At 35.0% G+C, this 23317-nt stretch overlaps 3 protein-coding genes across 11 annotated transcripts; 2 read left to right on the top strand and 1 right to left on the bottom strand.

The window, feature by feature from the left end:
- Positions 1 to 284: 284 nt before the first annotated feature.
- Positions 285 to 7109, top strand: LOC130740453 (interactor of constitutive active ROPs 3). 9 transcript variants are annotated; one of them, XM_057593064.1, is made up of 5 exons: positions 285 to 450; positions 1799 to 1864; positions 2398 to 2507; positions 4057 to 4237; positions 5319 to 7109. In XM_057593064.1, exons 3-5 carry the CDS (start codon positions 2482 to 2484, stop codon positions 6906 to 6908), a joined length of 1797 nt encoding a protein of 598 aa, XP_057449047.1. In that variant the 5' UTR covers positions 285 to 450; positions 1799 to 1864; positions 2398 to 2481; the 3' UTR covers positions 6909 to 7109. The 9 variants fall into 9 exon arrangements, with proteins under 9 accessions (XP_057449047.1, XP_057449045.1, XP_057449050.1 ...); XM_057593062.1 differs by lacking the exon at positions 1799 to 1864; XM_057593067.1 differs by lacking the exon at positions 1799 to 1864 and having other exon boundaries at positions 2412 to 2507.
- A 1568-nt stretch (positions 7110 to 8677) lies between these two features.
- LOC130740455 (40S ribosomal protein S23) lies at positions 8678 to 10978 on the top strand. Its single transcript, XM_057593071.1, has 4 exons — positions 8678 to 8818; positions 10091 to 10246; positions 10356 to 10482; positions 10597 to 10978. The coding sequence occupies exons 1-4, from the start codon at positions 8814 to 8816 to the stop codon at positions 10735 to 10737; spliced, it is 429 nt and encodes a 142-aa protein (XP_057449054.1). The 5' UTR covers positions 8678 to 8813; the 3' UTR covers positions 10738 to 10978.
- A 3406-nt stretch (positions 10979 to 14384) lies between these two features.
- Positions 14385 to 16525, bottom strand: LOC130740456 (dof zinc finger protein DOF2.1). The gene is made up of 2 exons (XM_057593072.1): positions 16094 to 16525; positions 14385 to 15468 (listed from the first exon to the last, which is right to left on the bottom strand). Exons 1-2 carry the CDS (start codon positions 16118 to 16120, stop codon positions 14608 to 14610), a joined length of 888 nt encoding a protein of 295 aa, XP_057449055.1. The 5' UTR covers positions 16121 to 16525; the 3' UTR covers positions 14385 to 14607.
- Positions 16526 to 23317: the final 6792 nt, after the last annotated feature.

The raw sequence follows: 23317 nt of genomic DNA on the forward strand, positions 1-23317 counted from the left end.
TAATAAAATATACAAATGTGATGTTGATGGTGAGATCCACTATAAAAACATTTAAGAGTTGTTGGGTTGGAGTAAAAAGTTAGTAAAGTGGTGTAGATGATGTGGAATTATGAGGAATAGCAAAAAATGAAGTGTAGATATTTTAGTGAGTATGATAAATGTAGATGCTTTAAGCCGAATAAAACGGGAAGAGTCAGCATACGATAGGTCATGACACATCAAATACAGTATGCGGACGCAAACTCCTCCTTAAAACCAGTTTAATGTGCGTTCCTGAAACGACAAAACTGTACCCTTTGTTACTTACCCTTTCTCGGTTTCACTGCACACTATCCACTTCACTGAACACACACTACAAAGCAGTGAAAACACATTCACACAACAGAGACACCATTCAAGAAAACACCATACAAAGATCCTACTTCTGTGTTCTGTCTGCACTTTCACAAGGTTAGAACTCATGAATAATGCATCTCTTTTTCTCACTTTGCATTTTGTGTTGCATGGTATTTGTTTCAATGCAAAATGCAGCATAAAGAGTGATAAAGAAAGAAAGAAAGAAAAAATGTCCACACACGTTGTTTTGTTGGTTCATTTTGCTACTTATTTTCCAGGTTAGCTAGCTATAGTAGTACCACATGGGAAGCAAATGCTTCATTTGAGGGTCCCTTTGACTTGAAGCCTTGAATTTCATCTTTTTCTTCTTCACATTTTGTTACTATACTAAGTTTTATTTTATTTTTTCCATTCTTTGAACCTGAATATAAATGATGCTTCTTTACAAGCTCTCTCTGCTTTTTCTTTTTGCAACCCACTTTTTGCAAAGAATTTGTTTGGATTATAAAGTTTTGCTGCCAAAAGAAACTGGCATTAATGCTGTTCTCTGTATTGGAAGCTCAGGAGCTGCAAGCTTTCTTAGGTTTCATGTATGATTATAGTCCTTTTTACATGTCTTTCTTTAAATTCCGAAGAAATATTTTTTTATTTTTTTAAAAAGAGGGTTTGGTTCTAAAATGTACTTACTTCTTTTGTCTTTTTGTTTCTGTTCTTCTTCCTCTTTTTATTTATGCTGTAATAAATTAGTATCCCTCTAATAAATGATAGTTACTTCTCTCTCATTTTTAATCTCAAAAGACGTGCCTTTTGGTCTTCCATTATCTTCTTGTGTTGTGGAGTTCAATGAGCTTGCATGCTGTAGATCTGAGCCCTGTTTTTTCCTTATCTGAAGTGACCTTTGAGGGGGTTTTCCTTCTCCATTTTGGCGTTTCCCTGTTCAGCAACGCACATTTGTAGAAGCCTTGTTTGGTTAGAATAAAATATCTATTTTCTGCAAAACCAATTTTGTTTGTTCCCTCTTGTGAAAATATCAAATGGGTGAGCCAAGTTATCATTTTGCTTATAGTATTCAAAGGTTTGAGCGCTTTAAGGTAAACATACATACATGTCTTATTGTATCAAGTGACATGCTTAATTTCCCTTAAATATAGTATGGAGTTTGAGTTTTGTGTATGGAAAAAACAAAAAACCCCACTACGAGAGCTAGTTCCACCAGATGTGAATGTTCATAGCTTGAACAATTTGCCTCTTGTGGAAGAAAACAAAACTATTGTTGGATGTGTCATGCCTTATTTCACGGCAAAATTGGAGGCTGAGACATTTTTATCTGTGGTGCACTAAAATGTCCATTTTGTATGTGTGAGGATGGGGTTTATTCAAGTAGATCATGTGGGTAAACGAGCATTTTCTCCATCTGAGATGTGGGGCATCTATGTAGTTTCCTTATGTTCTGTTGCTGTAGTTGTAGGTCCCTCTTGCTCATAACTTGGTGCTGTTAGCATGAAAGACCTTATCATGGCTTCAGTTGGTAAAAAGAGAACATTTTTTTCTCATGTGTGGACATATGGCTCATGTATTATATTGATACAAATCTGCTTGACTTTTATCTCACCATCCTTTTATAGTTATCTTTTGGTACAGTTTATAATTTTTTTTAAGGTGTGAACTCTAGTAAAATCCAGTGAATATCTATACGGTTTTCTATATTAATTATTAAAAGGATAGTGATGCACTAATTCAAGGCCTCAAGGGGTATGGACCAACAATGTGTTGGTACGAGTGGAAGGGGCTCGAGTCTCTTAAGCACGTGATCCTGGATTCGTTCCATTGATCTATGTGTATGAAAAAAAAATTAAGGGGTAGGGGAAGGGCTGGTCACTACTAGTGAGGTACTGTTTTTTAGCAGTACAGTGAAAATCACACATTGAGTAAATATTCTGCATTTATAGCTCAGGGGGAGAAGATGAGAGGATCATCCATTCTGCGTGAACTTATTTAATTTTTCTTCATATCATTGGATTCTCTTGTCTCAGATTGTGATATCTTTCTGAACTGTTACAGTCCTTGTGGGTCAGGGTGCATTCAAGCAGTGAGGTTCAAATTACTAACCCTTTTCACTTTCCCCGGACTGAAGGCAATTGAGTCATGCAGACCCCAAAGACAAAGACAAGGTAATCTTGAAATCCTTCTGCCATTGTTGTTTCCTGTTTTATTAGTGTTGCTCCTGTACTTTGCTAATTCAAAAAGATTTTTCTGATTTTAAAATGTGATCTTAAAGCTAAATATGTGGTGTTTCACTATTTCTTGTATGTCATTTACTTCTCTCTCTAATACAGGTTTGCTTGATTCTCTTCTCAGTTTTCTGAATTTAAAAACTATTTTCAGAAACAATTTTTGAAACCTGTTTTTTCAGAAGAAGAAAACAAAAAAGGAAACAGTTTGAACAATATGTTTTGCAAAGGTGAAAGACTTGAAAACTAAGAACATAAACCTTATCTCTGAAATGTTTTGAAATATTAACTTTTAAAAACTGAAAATAATAACATGTATTTAACAGCAGTTTGTGCATCAAATGTTTATTAAATCTTCAAGATTTTATCTTTTTTTTTTGTATTAACTCTATGAATGTCCAGTCTTCTCTACATGCTGCTGCCCCTTTGTTTTCTTTTGCTTTATCTTGTGCCAAAAAAATATACCACTGAGTTCATGCCACTTTCATATGAAGCTAGTAGGTACAGTATTTGAGTTGTTTCTATGTGTGCACATGTAATACCTAACTGCAAGTTGGTCCTGTTGTCCTTGTCCTGCAATGATAATTTTACTGGCCATTTCTTTTCTTTCATTTATTTGAAAAATAGTAGTTATCTTGAAGAAAGGAGAAAAGAAAAAATAAATGGATGGCTAAGCATGTTTGTCCCCATGCCTAAACGCCTAACATGTCTCATTATTATGTTTCCTTTTTGGTTCAACAAGGTCTCATTATATGGCTCCTACCTTTAGCTGCAGAATTTGAGATTGGGGACCCAGGGTAGTTATTACCAGTCCTACTCCTAATGAGCCAACAACAAAATTTGTATTTTTCTATGAACTCCCTTATTACTATTTTCTTTCCCAAATGAATGTCAACATTAAAAAAGTAATATATTTTGAGTTTAATAACTATACACTTTGAAAATTTAAAAATCAGGATTCACCATTTTGCCACATTATAAATAAATTAAAATAAAAAAAACTAGAATTGAAACTGGACAAAGTATGACTGGATGTATATGTAGAACTCTTTACAGTGTCACTGCATATAAGTTCAATCCATTTACTTTTTGGATTGAGCAATGGTGATAATATATCTGGTGATTGAATATGGTTTTCTGCCATTTACTAGAAAAAGCCTGTGATTGAAAAATCACTATGTATCACTATCATGTGCTTGGAAGACTCTTTTCATTTTCAACTTGAATTTGAGTTGGTGACATAAGTTATTTCAGCAGGGCTATATTGTAACTTTAGGGATCTTTCTAACATAGTTGCAGTACTCAATTGAACAATTTTGTATGTTAAATTTGGTTTTAACAATGGTTCACATATCTAAACATTTGAGTGTGAGGATAATGCTCTATTATATGGCATCAATGTATTTATTGTTAGAATGGAGAGATAGACATGGTTTTCCATTCCTCACTAAGGGTTTCACTGGTTTACACATGTTTATTCTGATTTCAGAAGTGGCTCCTCCTCTGAAGTGCCTCAGAAGGTTTCTCCTCGCGGTTCACGCCTATTCAGGCCTACTGCTCTAGAAACAGAATCTCTAATTGTATCTTCTTCAAATCAAGCTAATAAAGTAACAAAGGAAAGAAGCCCCAAAATCACTGACCGAAGATCACCAAGAAGCCCAGTTCCTGAGGTAATCTCTTTTAGCAAGTAACTGTACCCAAAAAGATTAGTTTTTTCAATTCACGTTTTAAAAACGTAAATTTTTTGTTGGCAGCAAAAAAATGTAAACTTATATTAGAATAAATATGTTTCCAGAGTTCCAATTTCTAGAATTAATTTTTTTTTTGAAGTACAATTATACTCCCGGAAGTTCAAACTATGGAGGAAATGAAATTTTGAGTTACACTTCAAGAACTTCAAGTTCAATAATTGAAATTTTATATAATGAGTATTTTCGGATGGGAAGGTTTTAGGATGTGTAAAGTGTAAACAGTGGTAATTTTGTTGTTGTTTACAAAGTAATCTCCCTTTTTTTTGTGTGCAAACAAACTAATCTCCCCAAATAAACTCTCCAGCTGGTTAGGGCCGAACTTGGTGGTGGAAAGTGTTTGCCCCTTTGGTAGAAGAAGCAACTTGTTAGTTAGATAACAGCTTAGTTAGTTGGCAAGCAGCTACATTGGCTGGTTAGTTACATGTCAATAGGGTTTAGGTATAGTTAAATAAGTGTTTAGGGTTTAGGTTGGATAAATAAATAGGGCACTCATTATGCAATGGTTTCACTCTGGAAAATTAAATAATAGAACCTACCAAATTCAATCATAAGGGAAACCTTGAAATAGGCTCTCCCCCTTCTCTAATATCTTTCTCTTTCTCTATCTGCTAAATCCTTATTTTTGGGACCCTAGCCCCTCCTAGCTAAGTTATAATGAATGCAGTGGACCTTGTTAAAATGGTTTTGCTTTTGAAATTTTTCAAGTGCGTTCAAATCACTACTAACAGAGTAGGTAGGAAAAGTTACTGAGTTGCCACATTCATCTTCTCATTGGTTTTATGTGTGTCTTGCATTGTACCTTTTTAAAATTATTGATGACTTGAGAAAGCCTTAGGTTTCATATCTTTTATCTTGTCTCATTTTTCCATTTTGTTCTACTTAGATTTTGGTAATCCAAGTTAATTTTGTTATGTTACTTTCTGAAATTCATCACTGCATTCTTCCTATTTCTTGAAATTTGTATAGAATTCTAAACCATCCTTGTTTTATGCTGCTTTAGAGGAAGCGCCCCAGTAGAATATCTGAATTGGAATCTCAAATTTCTCAACTTCAAGATGATCTGAAGAAGGTGAGGGACCAGCTTATTCTAACTGAATCATGCAAGAAGCAAGCTCAGCAAGATGCTCAAGACTCCAAGGAGCAACTTTTGGCGTTATCTGCCAAACTTGAAGAGTCACAAAAGCAATATCTGGAGCTCTGTACTACTGAAGAAGCTCGCATTACCGAGCTTCAGAAAATCACAGAGGAATGCAACAGGACACGGCAATCCGAGCTTGAGGCCTCCCAGAAGCATCTCTCAGTTGACTCTGCTGCATTGGCCTCTGCAGCGAATGAAATTCAGCTTCTGAAAGTCCAACTTGAACTGGTAGCTAACTGTGAGAGTGTCCAAACTCATCATGCAGAGTCAGCAGATGTGGAGCTGCTAAACCTGAAGCAAAACTTGTCAGAAACTCTTTCTCTTGTTGAGAACATGAAAAACCAACTAAGGAATTTCAAAGAATTTGAAGCTCAGGCCCAAGGTTTGGTCAGTGAAACTTTGTTGCAGCTTGAGACTGCAAAAAGAACTGTGGAGATTCTCAGGGGTGATGTTGCAAAATCTGTAGATGGCTACAAATCCATTGCTTTAGAATTAGACCAATCTAGAGCAAAGGTGAACACACTAGAAGTACTTGTAGAGAAACTTAACCCAGATTTCATCAACAATAATTGCAATAATTCTGGAGATCTTGTAGATGGTCATAGATCTGATCATGTTGAAGCAGAAATTTGTTCTCTGAAGTCTGATGTTGGAAGACTAAGATCTGCTGTGGAGACTGCTGAGATAAAATACCAAGAAGAACAGATTCGGAGCACAGTGCAGATCAGGAATGCCTATGAGTTGATGGAGCAGATAAAATCTGAATCGGGTCAAAAGGAATGTGAGTTCGAGGCTGAATTGAAAAGAAAGAAAGCTGATATTGAAGAGTTGAAGGCTAACTTAATGGACAAGGAAACCGAGCTGCAGGGTATTATGGAGGAGAATGAGAACTTGAATTCTAAACTTCAAGTGAGAACATCATCCCAAAGTGACCATGAACTTAGGAATGAAATTAAAAGATTAGAGCATTGTGTTGCTGAATTGAAGGCGGATATGATGGACAAAGAGACTACATTGCAAAGCATATCTGAAGAGAACGAAATGCTGAAGTTGGAAAGGAACAAGAGTGAGGAAATAGAGGCAGCTAAGGCTGCAGAACATGAAGCTCTCATGAAACTTGGGATCGCGATGCAGGAGGTGGAGAGCAGCAGCCGCAAGGCGGCGAGAGTAACCGAGCAGCTTGAAGCGGCACAAGCATCGAACTCGGAAATGGAAGCTGAACTGAGAAGGATGAAGGTGCAGTCTGATCAATGGAGGAAAGCTGCAGAGGCTGCTGCCGCTATGCTTTCGGCAGGAAATAATGGGAAGATCACAGAGAGAACAATGTCTCTGGATGACAACAGCTACAAATGCTCACCCTTTGCGGAAGAGAATGATAACGACTACCTGAGGAAGAAAAATGGCAACATGCTGAAGAAGATTGGGGTCTTGTGGAAGAAGCCTCAAAAATAGTGACTGTCTGACATATGCTGTGTTATGAAATTATAGTCCAATCAATAATATTTTGTTGCTGTAATGTTTATGTCTTTTGCGGATTCTCTTACCACAACACTTCTCTTTTTCACTGCATTATTGTAAATCCTACCTGCACTTGAAAATGTCTGTGTTTTTTTCTTTTTGAAATGAAAATGTTTGTGTTCTGTACTTGGAAAATTTATTTTTGTGTTGAATGAATTTAGTTCTTCATATATAATCTGCCCTCCCAGATGAATGATTGTAGGCCTATTTATAAGAACTTGCAACCATGTGAATGTTTGTAAATCATTTTACGGTTCATTTTAAAGACATAGTCAATTTTAGGTAGAAGTTTATGTGGGTACTGGGTAGTATATGGTTTTCAGAATTGATTATAAGAAATCGAAGGTGATCAAAACATGCTACATGCCATTAGTTTTGGAATTGTTCACAAAGTAATATATTGAGAAGTGCTAATGCACTCTTTCCACGACATTCACTATTATTAGGTGCATGTTATCTATATTTTGTTGTACTATTTGGTAGGATATTTTAGGTAGATTTCACCCAAAAAAAAAAAGAGCATTAATTTTTTTATTATTTAGTAAATTAATTCCTTCATCAGGAACCTTGGCCCTTCACACTGTAATCCTTTTATGAAACGTAAAATAATGAAAAGTATATATAGGTTTTAAATCTTTTTATTTTATTTGAAAAACACATTTTTCTTCATTTCTTTTAGCTATTAAAACAAACGTAAATTGTTAGATAATTAGCTTCTTTTTTAGTTAAAGCTTCTGCCATGTCATCTTTAAGACATTAAAAGACATAAATTTATGACCGACAACTTAAAATATAGGTAGAGTAAGAGAAACAATAAATAATCAACAATAGAATAATAATACTTAAAATGACCAATAACTTCTGAAATGTCGTAACATGGATAAAGCTTTTTCTTTGTGAATTACATTTTTTTGGTTGGATGTCTATATCCGTTTATAGATACATGTTTATTCTTTACTCTTATTGGGCGTTTGTTACAAGTTTTACAAAAATATGCCTAGGAATGTTGTTTCCTAGGAATCTCATTACCAGCAAAGTCATATGCTTAGTTAGTATACGTTATTTCCGGGAATGTTTTTCAAAATCATTTAATAAAAAAAGTAGAAAAATAGAAAAAAAGTTGTGGAAGAGGGAGTTAGTGGAAAATAACTTATATTCCCATGGGAATGTAAGATTCCCCTTCTTTGAGATGGAAATGAGATTCAAAAAATCATGTGTAATTTACTTACCTGGGAATCTTTCATACCCGGGAATAAAAAAATTTAAACTTCTACCAAACATGGGAATGTTACTTTCCCAACCTCACATTCCCGAGAATATTCTGAGATGCCTATCTAATATTTATGTAAATTTGGTATACGTCGTTTTAAATTTTAAAATTTTTATTGTAAATTATTTTCTATAATTTACTTTTTATTTGGGTCGCATTCTATAATGAGATTAATTTCTATGCACCGACGGTGTAAATAAGTTTTACACCATCATTCAATCACATCCCTCCATTTTGTTAGCTCACAATTAATTTTGAATTTAATAATATCTAAAATAGAAAAATGGAAGGTTGTGATTGAATGATGGTGTAAAACTTTTTACACCGTCGGTGCATAGAAATTAATCTCTTCTATAATTTACTTAAATTTATAAATATGCGTTTGGGCCTTTACGTAAGACTCAGCTACAGCTTATTGGGCCGAAATAAAAAAATGAATAGTAGAATGTATTTTTTTTATAAACAGTTTTATTAGGGTTTGAATGTGGCAGCTGCAGCAGTGAGAATCTCGTTCATCCGGTTCGGAAGCTCCAGATCGTTTCTGTGATTCAAACTCATCACTTGCCACCATGGGGTGAGTTTCATTCTTTAGCGTTGTTTTCTATAATTATATCTTGCAATTTGATTTGTTATTTTTTTCTTGTTCAATATAGATTTAGGGTTCATATGTTACTGAGATTAAGTATTTGTGGCACCGAAAATGGTATACATTTGTCTAAGTTAATGTATCAGTTGTCTACATATGTTAAGTATCAGGTTGTGGGATGAGCAACAATTGGGAATTTGGAATATGATTTTGGAGGAGTCATTTTCTTTCATGTTTGTAGCTATGGAGAATGTGATTATATAATGAATCAGTTATCTAATAATTAAACTTATATTCATTTAGTAGTTCATGGTAAGTCTTGTGGTATGTTTTATTTCAGTGTGATGTTAGAGTCAGAGTCACTTTAATTTAGAAGCTATAAGCCATAGTTTCTGAGAGAACATGCCTTTCATTTTACTATTTGATTTATGTCCGTTATGTGTATTTTTCTTGTAGATTATATGGTGGTTCTGTTGAAAATAATGATCGCACTGACATATTTTTGTGGAACTAGTAAACAGTACAGAATGCTGTTTTACATAGGCATGCATATATATGATATGATATGATATGAGTATATGACTAGAGATAAAAAAATTCCGTGTAATCATAGATTCTGATTGATATCGATTTCTGGGTTTAAGTTATTGTATCCGTAGTCTACATTATTGCCCATAGGTGTTTAGTATCGGGTTGTGGGATGGGCAACAATTGGGAACTTGTGGTTGTCGTTGCGTTGCGGTTCTTTGTATTGCAGAAAATTGTGAACGAACATGGTGTTGTGGCTGAAGTCATGGTGGTGTTGCTGTTACGGAAACCTCCATAACCATGACGCCGCGGCCGAAATCATGATTTGGGAATTTGGAATATTATTTTGCAGGAGCCATTTTCATGTTTGTAGCTATGGAGTATGTCTAAAGTGATTATAATAAATCAGTTCTCCATTGGAACTTAAAATTCATTTAGTAGTTCAGGGGAAGTTTATGGCATGTTTTGCTTCATGGCGTAATGTTAGAGAATCACTTCTAGTTAGAATAAGCCATAGTTTCTTAGAGCCTTTGATTCTGTTCAAATTGTTGGCTTACAACAGTGCAGTGTAGTAGCTCGTTTCTCTTACATGTGTTGCTTATGTAAGTTGAGTCCTTGTTTACTATCCATACTTGGGCATAAATCAAACGGTGGGTTCGTTATAGCTATAAATTATGCCGTCCTTCTAAATTTTAATTAACTCATCGCTGCTGGCATGTTCTCTGTTCTCAGGAAAACCCGGGGTATGGGAGCGGCTCGCAAGTTGAAGTCCCACCGAAGAAGGCAGAGGTGGGCTGACAAGTCATACAAGAAATCACATCTTGGAAATGAATGGAAGAAGCCATTCGCTGGGTCGTCTCACGCCAAAGGCATTGTTCTTGAAAAAATGTTAGCCTGATATCCTGTATATGCTTTTGATTGCTTGCAAACCATTTCTACTCAGAAATTTTATACATCTTTAGTAGAAGTTTTGAGTGATTGACTGGCTTTTTTACAGTGGCATTGAGGCTAAGCAGCCAAACTCTGCTATTAGGAAGTGTGCTCGAGTACAGTTAATCAAAAATGGAAAGAAGATTGCAGCCTTTGTGCCAAATGATGGTTGCTTGAACTACATTGAAGAAAATGTAAGTTTTCCTAAAACAAAATGAAAGGGAAAAGACGGGTTGGGGGTGAATTTATCTTATTTTTTATTCTTCTAGGTAATCAAAAGTTGATGCTTGTTGTGATGACTTATGCAGGATGAAGTGCTGATTGCTGGTTTTGGCCGAAAAGGTCACGCCGTCGGAGATATTCCTGGAGTCCGATTTAAGGTTGTGAAAGTATCTGGGGTGTCACTTCTTGCACTCTTCAAAGAGAAGAAGGAAAAGCCTAGGTCTTGATTCTTGAATTATTCATTTTATGAGTCCCTATCTTTGGTTTTCTCTTTTATGGTTTTCAATTGAAAAATAGAGAGTAGACCATGGCTCTGTTCCCTCAATCATTTTGATCCTAATTACTTTCAAGTGCCTATTGAACTGGGTTCTGCTATGCTTCAAACTTATGCTTCGACTTTGTAAAAAGTCATACTTGTTTTTTAGTTTATTGAACTTTGTGGAAAATATGGCATGTTATTTTAGTTTACGCCTAGTTTGCCCTTTCTTCAATCACAAATATGGTGGACATTTTAGTTTTGACGTTGGTGTGATAATCAAGGTCATTTAATATTTAATAAAAAATATACGATTTTCCTTTACCTACTCTTGAATTCTTGAGAAAATGTGGGAGGTTGATACAGTAATTACTAATTACTCCATACATGAAAATAAAAAATATACATTGATTTTTGAGCGAAAAATCAATGTTTTGGATTTGCCGACAAGGATGACTACTGGGGAATAGAGTCTTTTTGCCTTGCTGGTATTTTAGTGTTTGCTTAAGATTTTATAACAGTTCAAGTAAACAAGTTTAGTTTTGCATGAGTTTATGTTGCAGCATCATCAGTATCACTCTTTGGTGTTTGTCATTCCCCTGTTATTTGATGTATACATCGTAAGGCATCCAAGAAAAATCTATTACAATAAGTTTCATGTATTTTGTGGTGGAGACTAACAGAAAAATCTATTACACTATATGTAACATTTTAATGATCTATTTTATTTTATTTTTAAAAGATTTCAGGGTCATTTGAGAAGCAATATGAAAACAAGTCGACGATCGATTTAAAAAACTCTAAAATTGAAGAGAGTGGAATGTTATCTTGGGATAGGTTAAGCATTAGAAAATCCTATTTTTAATTCTTCAAGAAAACTAGAATCTAGCAATTCTTTCGAGAGAGATATTCCTGTGAAGATAAGTCTGGAATATTTTGTATTAACTCAAAGGAATGAGGCCAGGCTTTTTCTTTTGCTCCCTAACTTCCTATTCCTATTATAGAAAAAGTATTCATTTTATTAGAGTCTAATTCCTTAATAGTAAGCACATAAATAGAATAATGTACTAGTAACGTTTTTTGTTCCATGTGCATGTCAGAAACAATAGATAGTGCTAGTTGAAGACTTTGACCACTTTGCACTTGCCCCACCTTGTTTCATTTGAAGCCCGAACTCAAACAAAGTAGGTAAATGCAACGGTCAATTTAATCAGATTATAATGTCACACATCACAATCATCTCAACCTCACTATACCCTTTAAGGACAAAACTGTAATCTCATCTATACTAGGAGGAAAATGACCCTTTCACTTCAATGATAAACAGCTGCATCGGTTACATGTTTCCATACTCCAAAGGATGAAATCTCAAGAGTGACAGCCCAACAAACCATATTCTCTCCCTAATTATCAAGGGTGCATTTGGACAAACACTTTAATTAAATACTTATGCTAATAAGCCCTTTTCACATATGTTATATGTAAATACAAAATTGTATTCATAAGAGAACAACTTATGAAAATCAGCGCAAAACGTAAGTTATAATTTTTTTACATAAATTCTCTCAAACATTCACATAAGCAATCGTACTATAAAATAAACTTAAATTAACTCTTCTAAATGAGACTTAAATTATAGTTCTACTCAGGGACGGATCCAAGTACAATGGTATGAGGGCAAATGCCCTCACTTAATTTTAGAAAAAAACATTAGAAAAAAAATTGAGGGGTAAAAGTATGTGGTTTTTTATGGCTCCTTTGATAAAAAAATGCATTCATTTATGTTTCACATTGCTAAATGCCCTCACTTGTGTCCCACATTGCTAAATGTCTTCACTTGAGTAGTAAAAGTATGTGGTTTCTGATGACCCCTTTGGTAAAAAAATGCTCTCACTTGTGTCCCTTTTGATAAAAATTGTCTCACTTCTAATAGTACATATTAAATTTTTTGTTATGAACTTATATGTATATTTTGCCCTCACTACATCAAATTTCTGGATCCGTCACTGGTTCTGCTCATAATTAGCTTTGGTTTCAGAATCAATTATAAAACAAGTTAAGTGTATGTTAAAAATTTCTTCTATAATGAATTACAAAGTGAAAATCAATTTTGGAAATAAGCTTATATAATTATGAGTTTGGATTAGCGTTGTACAATTAATTTTGGGGTTAATTTTGTATGAAATTGATTTTGGTAAAATTAACTATAGTAAACATAAATTGAAAGTGAAGTGATTTTTTTTATATCTGTCATTTATGTTCAATGTAGAAGTCACTCTCTATAGCTTTTAAGAAATTAATTTTGTGACTATGATCTATATTTTAATCCAGAAACTGATTATATTTTATCAAAACTAATTCTGAAGTTCTCGAACAGGAAAAACACACTAATCAATTTCTAAACGCTAGGATTATTCAAGCCAGAATTAGGTGATCCAAAGATGCTATAAACATGCATTAATTTTTTATGCACTGAATTCATGTCACTAAGAAAAAAATTCAAACAATAATGTAACAGTGTAGATTATTGTCGTTGATTAATGTGGCACAATCAAATAATTTTCAAACCGATTCCTGACGTTTTTGTCACGCCCAAATCCTGAGTTAGATTTTGTCTGCCAAGAGGGACAAAATCGTTCCCGAAGTTGGCGCTCATGCTGCTTCACTGAAATTTCTATATTCTCAAGCCACACGAGAAATTCTCATCAGCCCCACTACCAAGGTTTGGTATTCAATTCATTTTAATAATAGTTTGATACTTCATCTACTAAATAAGTGGTTTGGTTGGAGTTTGATTCTCAAATTTAATGGATGGAAAAAATTAATTGGTCAGTTTTGCGCTGTTTAATACGCTGATAGTGAAATAAGTGATTAGTCTCACAGTTATTGATGGTGTAATATCAAGTTTGGTTAACACTAGAAAAATTTGAATTTAATTAAAAATGCATTTTGGTGATGTAGCAGAGAGTGAGGACAGACGTGTTCCTAGAGAATCTATCTGACGACAATAGTAGCAGAATATCTTGAAACCCCCACCAATTAGCTCCTGAAAATTTGATTCTAACTGTTCAGAGTGTTCAGACCTCATGCTGCATTGAACCATGAAACATCACTCTCATTCTCTCTATCACTCTCTCATGTGTCAAATAAGGAAATGATGTTTTATCTACTCCTCTCCATTCTCCAACTATATTGATCTAAATTCCACATTTCCACTCATACGCAGATATCGAGAGAAATAAAGAAATAAGAAAAAATAGAAAGAGGAAGGAAAATAATTTAGTTGATATTTACATAGTTCATAACTTCATATATCTAACATACAAAGTGAGGAATAAATTGAAGATAGAGTATAATAGTACTCTATTAATTGTCTGCTGTTTGTATGTACACATATTAATATTATTATTAGAAGAGAAATAAAAAATATTGGTAATGTGATAAAAATAAAAGAGATACAAAGAGACAAAAATAAACTGTGAATGAAAATGTAATACAAGAAATGATGAGAAATGAATAAATCCAAACTCATTCTTTGATTCTGAAACATATTCAAAGAAGTTTCTATGTGTTCCTTGTAGGATATTTATATAAATTGTGACAAAAGAGAGAAGTTGATTAGTTTGCAAACAACATCTAAATTTGATTAGTCTATTCATCAATTAAGAGATAGCAGTACAAAAAAACACACACAAGATAAAGAAAAAGGAAAGAGAGATGATTCAAAAGAATCAAATCCCTGTTAACTTAACCCACCACTCAAGAAGATTAAAAATTCTAAGACATTCTTATCAAACAAGAGATGAAATTTAATTATCTGTAATTGTGCCTTGCTTGCTGCCTACATGAGAGGACTATTGAGAAGCCCATGCCAAGATGGGGTGAGACCATTCCAATTAGCTCTTCCTGAATCAAGCTCACCACCCATGTGTGTGTGATCTCCATTGTTCAGCTGCCATGGGAATCCCCACAAAACCTTGCTTTCATTTTGTTCCCTTCCACTACACAGTTCTTGTTTCATGGTTGTAACTGTCACTGCTTGAGTGGTAGCAATGGTGCTACTCAATTCTTGATCATAAGGCAGCATCATATCTCCACTTACCCCAACCCCATTTTCCACCTCCCCCATGTCCCCATTCCCATATCCATAGTACAGATTCTGCACATTGTTATTGTTTGTTCCAAGGAACCCACTTCTAAGTGAATCTAAGAATCCATGGTTGTTGGTGGGAGAGGGGTTGTTGTTCATGGCATGATTTCCAAGAATGTTATCACTCCCCAAAATTGAGAAATCATGTTCATCAAAGTTACCCATTTGCCCCTTTTGGAGCCTAGCTAATGCAAGAGTGAGGTCACTGGAGTCATAAGACATTTGAGAGAAACCAGAGAGAGGGTTGGGATTGGGGTTGAAGGTTTGATCTTGAACCCTCCTTGATGCTGATGATGATCTCTTGTTCTTCCTGCACCCTCCACCCACTGGAACATTCCTCAGTGTTCCTCCTTTGGTCCAGTATCTCCTGCAAGACTTGCAGAAGTATCTAGGCTGGGAGAGGCTGTAGTTGTTGTAGTAACAGAATTTGGTGTTGCTGGAGTCACATCTGGGGCATTTCAGAGCAAGCTCTGGCTGAGGCCTTGGCTTCTTGTCCTGTTCTTGTGCTTTTGAGCAAGCCAACATGTTCTCCAATGACTGGCTAGACATTTGCTGTAACAACAAACACAACACACAATATATCCATATCAGACCTCATGAAATCCAAGACCATATGAGTATAAGTATATTTGGATCGGCTCATCAATTTTAAAATTCAGAAGCTACTCAAGAAATTTCTCCTTAAAATTAATTTTTAATTTAAATTTTTTGAAGAGTTTCTAAACATGCATATCATCATTAGAGTTTGAGTAATGTTTCCATATAATTACACAATAACAAAAATCATGAATTAATAACAATACATAAATTCCACCCCCAACAAGTGTACACATAACTAAATTTCAAATTTCTGTACTTAATTTTCCCTGACTTAATTTCAGCTTCAGGTGAAATCAATTCTAGCTAGGCCCCAGCTATAGGTATATCAGGTTCATAGAAAAACACCATGAGTAGTATAGTACATGGTATAGAATAATAACAAAGGAAGGACACATTACTATGTTTCTTCCAAAGGGTGTTTGTACTTTGTTCAAAAAATGAGAAAAAAAAATCCAAATTTTCTGTTTAAAGATCCTTTTTTTTCAGTCTTCCAAATTGACCTTAAAGAAGAACCAAAACCCAAAAAACAACAAGAGTAAAAATCCTTATGGAAGGCAAAAGAAGGCATGATATTCACCTGATGTTGTTCACTGGAAGAATCCATCCATACAATGATTGATGAAACACACACACAACTCTCCTCAAGGTGAGTCTTTAGGTGTATGTATGAGGGTATATATGTATGCTTGTGTTAGTGTTATAGTAACTCAAGGGAATTGAAGGAAAGGAAAAAAGAGAGGAGAAAACACTAGAAGTTGGTTTAGGAGAAAGTGATTCAAATGAAGTGAGGTAATGGAAACTTGAGGATGAGTGGTAGTTATATATAAAGCAAGCAAGCAAGCCAATCCCAAGAGAGAGAGAGAGAAAAGAAGAGAGAGGGTAATGATGGATATTGCCGTACGAGATGATAGATGAGGTTGGCTTGCACGCAGAGAAAGCATTAACAGAGAGAGAAAATTCGAGTGTCTTCTTTGGTTTCTTACTCACTACTTCTTCTGCAACGGTTTTGGTTTCATACGAAGCACAAAAACAAAAACAAAAAGAAACAGCAACACACATTCTTCCACACTGCACTGGGCCCCTCTTTCGCGTGGATGCAACTATTAGTGGACCCCGCGTTTCTTCATGCCATTACAATACACAATGAGGGTCCCCACAGTTCCACCTCCCTCTAACACAATTCCAATTCATCCCAAAACAAAGAAGAAAAAAACAACCTATGTGATCTTCTCAGCCCCCAAACACAATTCCTCGTCCCCTCGCGTTCCCATGTTGTTTTACATTTTTTATTTTTCTTTGTCTAACCACCACCGCATGTATGTATGTCTGTATTTTCGTTGAACTCAATATCTGCTCAAATAGAACCACTTTGATAGACAAGTTTTTCTTACTAGTGTAGCTGCATTCATGCGAAACATTTGCTTAAACTTGAATTCATTATCACTTGATCTACATTTTTGTCGGTTTTTATTGTTTCATCCACCGGTTAAAGTTACGATCTGATACGTGAACCACTAGCAATATAAACACATTACAAACGTAACATAACATATCATTTTTTTCCTCAATATCTCTTACTTTTTATTAAATCACAATATTTATCACATTTGTAATTTTCTTCTCTTTTAATTTCCTCTAACTCAATGTCTACACTATAGTGTACATATTTTCCTAAATTAGGTAAAAGAACATACACATAGTGTGTGTTTGGATCAGCGTTAATAGAATTGGATCCGATAAACGTGAGTTTGAATGACGGCATTTATGTTTGGACTTTTATAATAAATTTATTTCCATAACATAATTTCGATTGGATAAATTTGGTTAGAATTGATTTTCATTATGTAATAACTAAAATGACTATGAATATTTTAATCATTATATAAGATTCTTATCATATTTTTAACTTAATATTTTTTTTGAAAGGATTTTTAACTTAATATTAGTATGAATTAATTTATAACTTAATTCACTGAATTAATTATTAAATATATAAATGATATCTAAATTGATTCATTAAATTAATAAACGTGTTAAAATGGTAACATGTCAATTCTAGTGGCCACTTCTAAGCCAGTAGTAAGTTGCCAATCCTAATATGGCAACTTCTAAGCATGGCAAGCCAAGTTACCAATCCTAATGACAACTTCTAGGTCTGTCAAGCCCAGTTGCCAATACTAGTTGCAACTTCTAACTACTTCATGGGTCATGTAACCCAAGATCAATTCACCCATATGTGAGTTTCAAAACTTGAATAGATTCTTAGAATGATTTTCAAATATGTGCAAGTAGAAGGTGATCCGCGTTTGCGGCTGAGATTTGATTCTGCAACATTAGAATGCATAACCAAACACACGCACAATAAACTATTTGAATTAAAGATAGAAATTTACTAGAATAGAAAACTAAAATTTGTTGGAAACGAATAAAAACAGAGATTTGGTCCACGTAGGGCGGTGTGGATGTGTTTTTAGGATGTGTGTATCATGAAGTGGGACCGTCGGAGGAGAATTGAACGTAGTATTATTAATTGAAATTGATGGATTGTCCTCGTTTGTTGAATGTCTGGATGATGTGGACTTGTAATGATGTTGGGGACAGGCAAGGGGACACCACTGACAATGACACATACAGGATCTCCATTTTCATCAAATGAAGAATGCCTCATTTGACACCCCTATTCCACTCACTATCTTAGAAAAAAGAAATAGAAGAATATGATAAGAAATTTCAATATAAAATAAAAAATGTGAAAATAATTTATAAGAGAATTCTTTTTTGTATTTAATTATCATTACTTTTTTACTACACATTGGACATTGTGCAAAATGTTGTGAAAAATATAATATTCACTTTTTTTTTTTGCTAATTGGGAGGGCTAACGCCCAAAATATGATATTCACTTATAGTTTAATGTCAAAATTTTCTGTATAATTTTAAACATCTTCTTTAATTCAACGGTCACCCTTGAACAAATCATGCGTTGGTATATAGTGTATGTATGTGATGTTACGTTGTATATATACAACATTAACTACATGCTGAACACCTCATCACTGTCACCACTCACTGGTTCACTCAATATTCATGTGTCAATTTATGCTTTACTTGTTTTGGCCCTTCAATTTGGGTGCTGCTGGTGGTCCCTCATACTGATCATGATCAATAATAATCTGTGCACAGTGAGTGACTTGTCTTACTCAACTCCCACTTATTGGATGGAACTGGATCGGATGTGTCACTCTACGGACATGATTTCCCATTATAGTCTGTTCACTCCAAAACCAAGCTATTTGATTCAAATGTGCATACACAGCATGCTTAACCATCTATGATATATATATACCCTGAAAAAAGAAAAGAAAAAATGTACTACCATTAGCTAATGCATGCTATGATGTCGTCCACTGCTTGCACATTAGTTGAAATGCTTGGACATATGTCTGGATTCAAACAACATTTCCTGTTTTAAAATAATGACTCTAAAATTTTCAAGGCTCTTCAATTTTTAGACTCTTTTTGTAATTTTTTTTTCATTCTAATCTATCATTCTTTAGCTATCACATTTATGAATTTTCTTTTTCTATCTTATTTCTTCCCTCTCCTAAGTATGCACACCTTCAAGGCTTAGCTTCATTTTTTGGACGAAATAAATGAGAGAAAACAAAATAAGAAAAATGAAAATAAAAAACAAAAACAAAAAGAAAATAGGTAATTTTCAAGTTGTTCGGATTGATAAAAAAAATTAAATAAAAGAACATGTGTTCAATCTCAATGTAAAATTGTAATTTTACTAATATATGAATTTAATTACATTTTTAAATATTTTATATTTTGTTTCACTTTATAATTAATTTTTTCATAGATAACAAAAAATCATAAATATTTTAAACTTATTCATAATAGTTTATCATTGGAAAGGAGATGTTTAAACAAAATATAATGAAATATAGTTCAATTGGTTTATTAAGCTAATTAACCAAAAAAAAAACTCTTCTCCTTCATCATCATCTTCTTCTTCTTTCAATTACATCCAGAAAAAAAACCTCTTTCGCCTTCATTATATTTTATTTTCTTCCCGTCATCACCTCACTACAACGAGCACAAAATCCAAAAACACAACCATTCTCTGAAGCAGGCAAAATTTTATGTGTACGATACATGAATGATATGTGCCGACTATATATATTTACATTTGTAAATGTTTTTTCTTTTCGGTAACTAAGGTTATAGATATTTACACAACCACCTAATTTGATATGACGGTTGCTCATATTATATCTCTTAACTATAAATTTGAGTGTTTGATTCTCATTGAAAATGAAGCACAATACTTCATATTTCATAGCAATTAACGGACTTCTTGTCTAATAAAAATTAGCAAAACAACAGAGTTGCAGATTCATCTGAACCGCCAAACATAGATGAAATGATTACTATGATATTGTTAGCATTATTTGCCAATTCAAAACCAAATGATTAATTTCATTTTCTTGTTTGTTTAATCGATCTGCAGCTTAATGCCTTAATCTGAAATATTGCCTCACATGGCGATTTGTCGTTTAGCTGGTAGAAAAAAGCACCACCAATTCTTTACTTGAAATATGATTAGGGAAAAAGTTAGCAGCCATCATTACATGCATTTTATATAATTTTTTTAATCCCAAGTTTAAATGAATCACGGAGCACATTATTTCTTTCTCTATAGTTACAATAATTTAGATGAACATGCATGCAACCACCAAAACTGATAGCTAACCTAACAAATCAAAGCTATTATGTCCAAATCCCGAAAATTTAGTTAAAAGAAGAGACATAAAAATTATCATAGGAGAAGGTATTTTTATGATCAATAGTGTAGAAACGTATCAAAATTGTATATTTTGAATAATGGTATTACAATAATATATAGACAATTCTGTCTTAATGACAGATTGCATATAATTGGAAATTCAAATATACAATAAATGTAATGATACACAGTAGAGGTAATTGTGCAAGTATTGAGGAGGAGAATAAGGAGCAGATTGAGGCAGCATCATAGTCTTTAATTCTGGGAGACAAATCTGAGATTTATCCTAATTAACCAGATGCTCTCACACGCCCCCGCAAGATTGGGGATCCGTCAGAGACACCAATCTTGGCTCTTAAGTGTTGGTGTCGGGCCTTTGATAAAGGTTTAGTTAAGCAATCAGCCAGTTGATCAGTAGTGCAGACATGACGAACATTGAGTTTTCCTTGTTGGACTAAGTCTTGTACAAAGTGAATATCAATTGAAATGTGCTTCATGCGGCTGTGGTAGACTGGATTATGAGTGAGATAGGTAGCACTCAAATTGTCACACAGAATTGTAGGAGACTGTGTAAGTGGGACACCCAACTCAGTAAGTAGAGAGTGAATCCAAGCTAGTTCGGCAGCGGAATTTTCCGTAGCACGATATTCAGCCTCTGTGGATGATCTAGCTACTGCACGTTGCTTGGAGGATTTCCATGCAATTAGGTTTGCACCGTAGAAAAGAAGGTGTGCAGATGTGGAAGTAAAGTCATCCTTGTTACCGGCCCAATCCGCGTCACTGTATGCTAAAAGGGTTGTAGTTTTGGGTTTTTGAAGCAACAACCCATGGAATAGGGTTGATTTGAGGTACCGGAGGACACGTTTGAGCGCTGTCAAGTGAAGGGCAGTGGGTCTTTGCATGAATTGAGCCAATTTGTTGACTGAAAAGGCAATGTCTGGACGCGTCATTGACAAGTATTGCAGGCTACCAACAATGCTGCGATAAAACTTGATGTCAACAGGAGGTGAACTATCATCTTTGGTGAGAGAGGTGTTTGTTGACATTGGGGTGAGGACAGGCTTGGCCTCATGCATTTTTGCTCTTTCCAAGAGTTCTGAAATATATTGATGTTGACTTAAAAATAGTCCAACAGAAGTTGGTATTACCTCAATGCCAAGGAAGTAGTGTAGGTCCCCCAAGTCTTTAATGGAAAAAGTACGGGCAAGAGTGGCAATGCAATCAACAACCTTAGGGGGAGAATTACCAGTAATGATTATGTCATCTACATATACAAGAGTGTATAGAACTGTTCCCTTGTTTCTGAGAACAAAGAGAGAAGAGTCAGATTTGGAATTAACAAAACCATAGTTGCAAAGGAACTTACACAAGGTGTGGAACCATGCTCTTGGTGCTTGCTTGAGCCCATAGATTGACTTTTGCAAGCGACATACATGATGAGGCATCTCAGGATGAATGAATCCGGGAGGTTGTTGCATGTAGACCTCTTCTGTTAGCATTCCGTGCAAGAATGCATTATTGACATCAAGTTGACGAATTGGCCAATCATGCTGCAGAGCCAAAGATAGAACAAGCCGCACAGTTGCTGGTTTGACTACGGGACTAAATGTTTCAGTATAGTCCAGTCCGGGACGTTGATGAAACCCTTTTGCTACAAGTCTTGCCTTGTACCTGTCAATAGCACCATTGGGCTTTCTTTTAATTCTGTATACCCATTTGCAGCCAACAATATTTGAGGCTTGAGATCGTGGAACCAACTCCCATGTTTTCTGTTGAACTAGAGCATCAAACTCTTTACTCATGGCATCACGCCATTCACTGGACTTAAGAGCCTGAGTCACACATGTAGGTTCCATTGTTGGAGGCATAGGATGTTTTGTGGTAAGAAGGTACTTGGCATTCGGCTTGTGAATATTATTCATTGCTCTTGTGACAGGCCGAGAAGGATGCGGCAGAGAGGGAGGTGCCGATGTGGTGGTTTCAGTGAGTGGTGACCCTGTAGAAGAGTTGTGGACAGAGGTAGAGGAATGGCCTGATGATGGAGAGGAATGAGGAGAGGCTGAGATTGGTGATAGTGTAGATGATGGAGGTGGAATTGGAGGCAAATTATGTGTAGCTAGTTGCTGGAATATAAGAGGATAATTAGATAAAGAGAAGGATCTACGACGGTTGGAGGTTTCAGAACTTGAATTATTTGGAGATGTAGAAGAGGGTGGAGAGGCATATGATAGATGTGGGTTAGACTTAAAGGGAAAAACAGACTCTTGGAACACGACATGTCTAGAGATGTACAACTTATTAGTTGGAGGATGATAACATTGATACGCATGATGTTGAGAAGAGTATCCGAGTAAGACGCAAGGCTGACTCCGAGTTGATAACTTATGTTGAGAATATGGTCGAAGCCAAGGATAACATAGGCAACCAAAAACCCTCAGATTGAGATAATTGGGGCTGCGATTGAAGAGGATTTCATAGGGTGATTTATTTCCAAGTTGGAGTTGATTCTTTATGGACATAACATGAGAGCGAGATGTGCTGGCAAACTGTGCTTCGATGACAACCCATAAAGATCGAGCAGTGTCATAGGAGGCAAAGGAAAGACCATCACTTTCTGTCATGGAAGAAATGAGGAGATTGATGATGAGTTGATCAATGGTGAACCACGAAGTGTATTCAGGGTTGGAAATAGAGGTTCCACTCTGAACAATGGTAGGGAGTTGAGTGGATGTAGTGCCATCAATATGACCCATGACTTGGATACCAGAGAGAAGTGTGGTCACTTGACGTTTCCAAGCACGAAAATTGGTACGAGATAGTTTGAAGGTGATGGAAGTATTGAGAAGAAGAATAAGGAGCAGATTGAGGCAGCATCATAGTCTTTAATTCTGGAAGACAAATATGAGATTTATCCTAATTAACCAGATGCTCTCACAAATAGTTATAAAATTAATTATTTGTTCCACAGTCAATACATTAATCAGTAGAAAATTATATAACTAATTCTTT

The sequence above is a fragment of the Lotus japonicus genome, chromosome 2 (assembly GCF_012489685.1).
Source record: "Lotus japonicus ecotype B-129 chromosome 2, LjGifu_v1.2".
Lineage (NCBI taxonomy): Eukaryota > Viridiplantae > Streptophyta > Magnoliopsida > Fabales > Fabaceae > Lotus > Lotus japonicus.

Coding starts and splice junctions, on each gene's coding strand:
- LOC130740453 (XM_057593064.1), top strand. CDS start 2,482: ATGCAGACCCCAAAGACAAAGACAAG. Junction 2,508..4,056: donor ACCCCAAAGACAAAGACAAG/GTAATCTTGAAA, acceptor TTCTGATTTCAG/AAGTGGCTCCTCCTCTGAAG. Junction 4,238..5,318: donor CAAGAAGCCCAGTTCCTGAG/GTAATCTCTTTT, acceptor ATGCTGCTTTAG/AGGAAGCGCCCCAGTAGAAT.
- LOC130740455 (XM_057593071.1), top strand. Junction 10,247..10,355: donor GGCATTGTTCTTGAAAAAAT/GTTAGCCTGATA, acceptor GCTTTTTTACAG/TGGCATTGAGGCTAAGCAGC. Junction 10,483..10,596: donor TGAACTACATTGAAGAAAAT/GTAAGTTTTCCT, acceptor TGACTTATGCAG/GATGAAGTGCTGATTGCTGG.
- LOC130740456 (XM_057593072.1), bottom strand. CDS start 16,120: ATGGATTCTTCCAGTGAACAACATCAG. Junction 15,469..16,093: donor CTTCCAGTGAACAACATCAG/GTGAATATCATG, acceptor TTGTTGTTACAG/CAAATGTCTAGCCAGTCATT.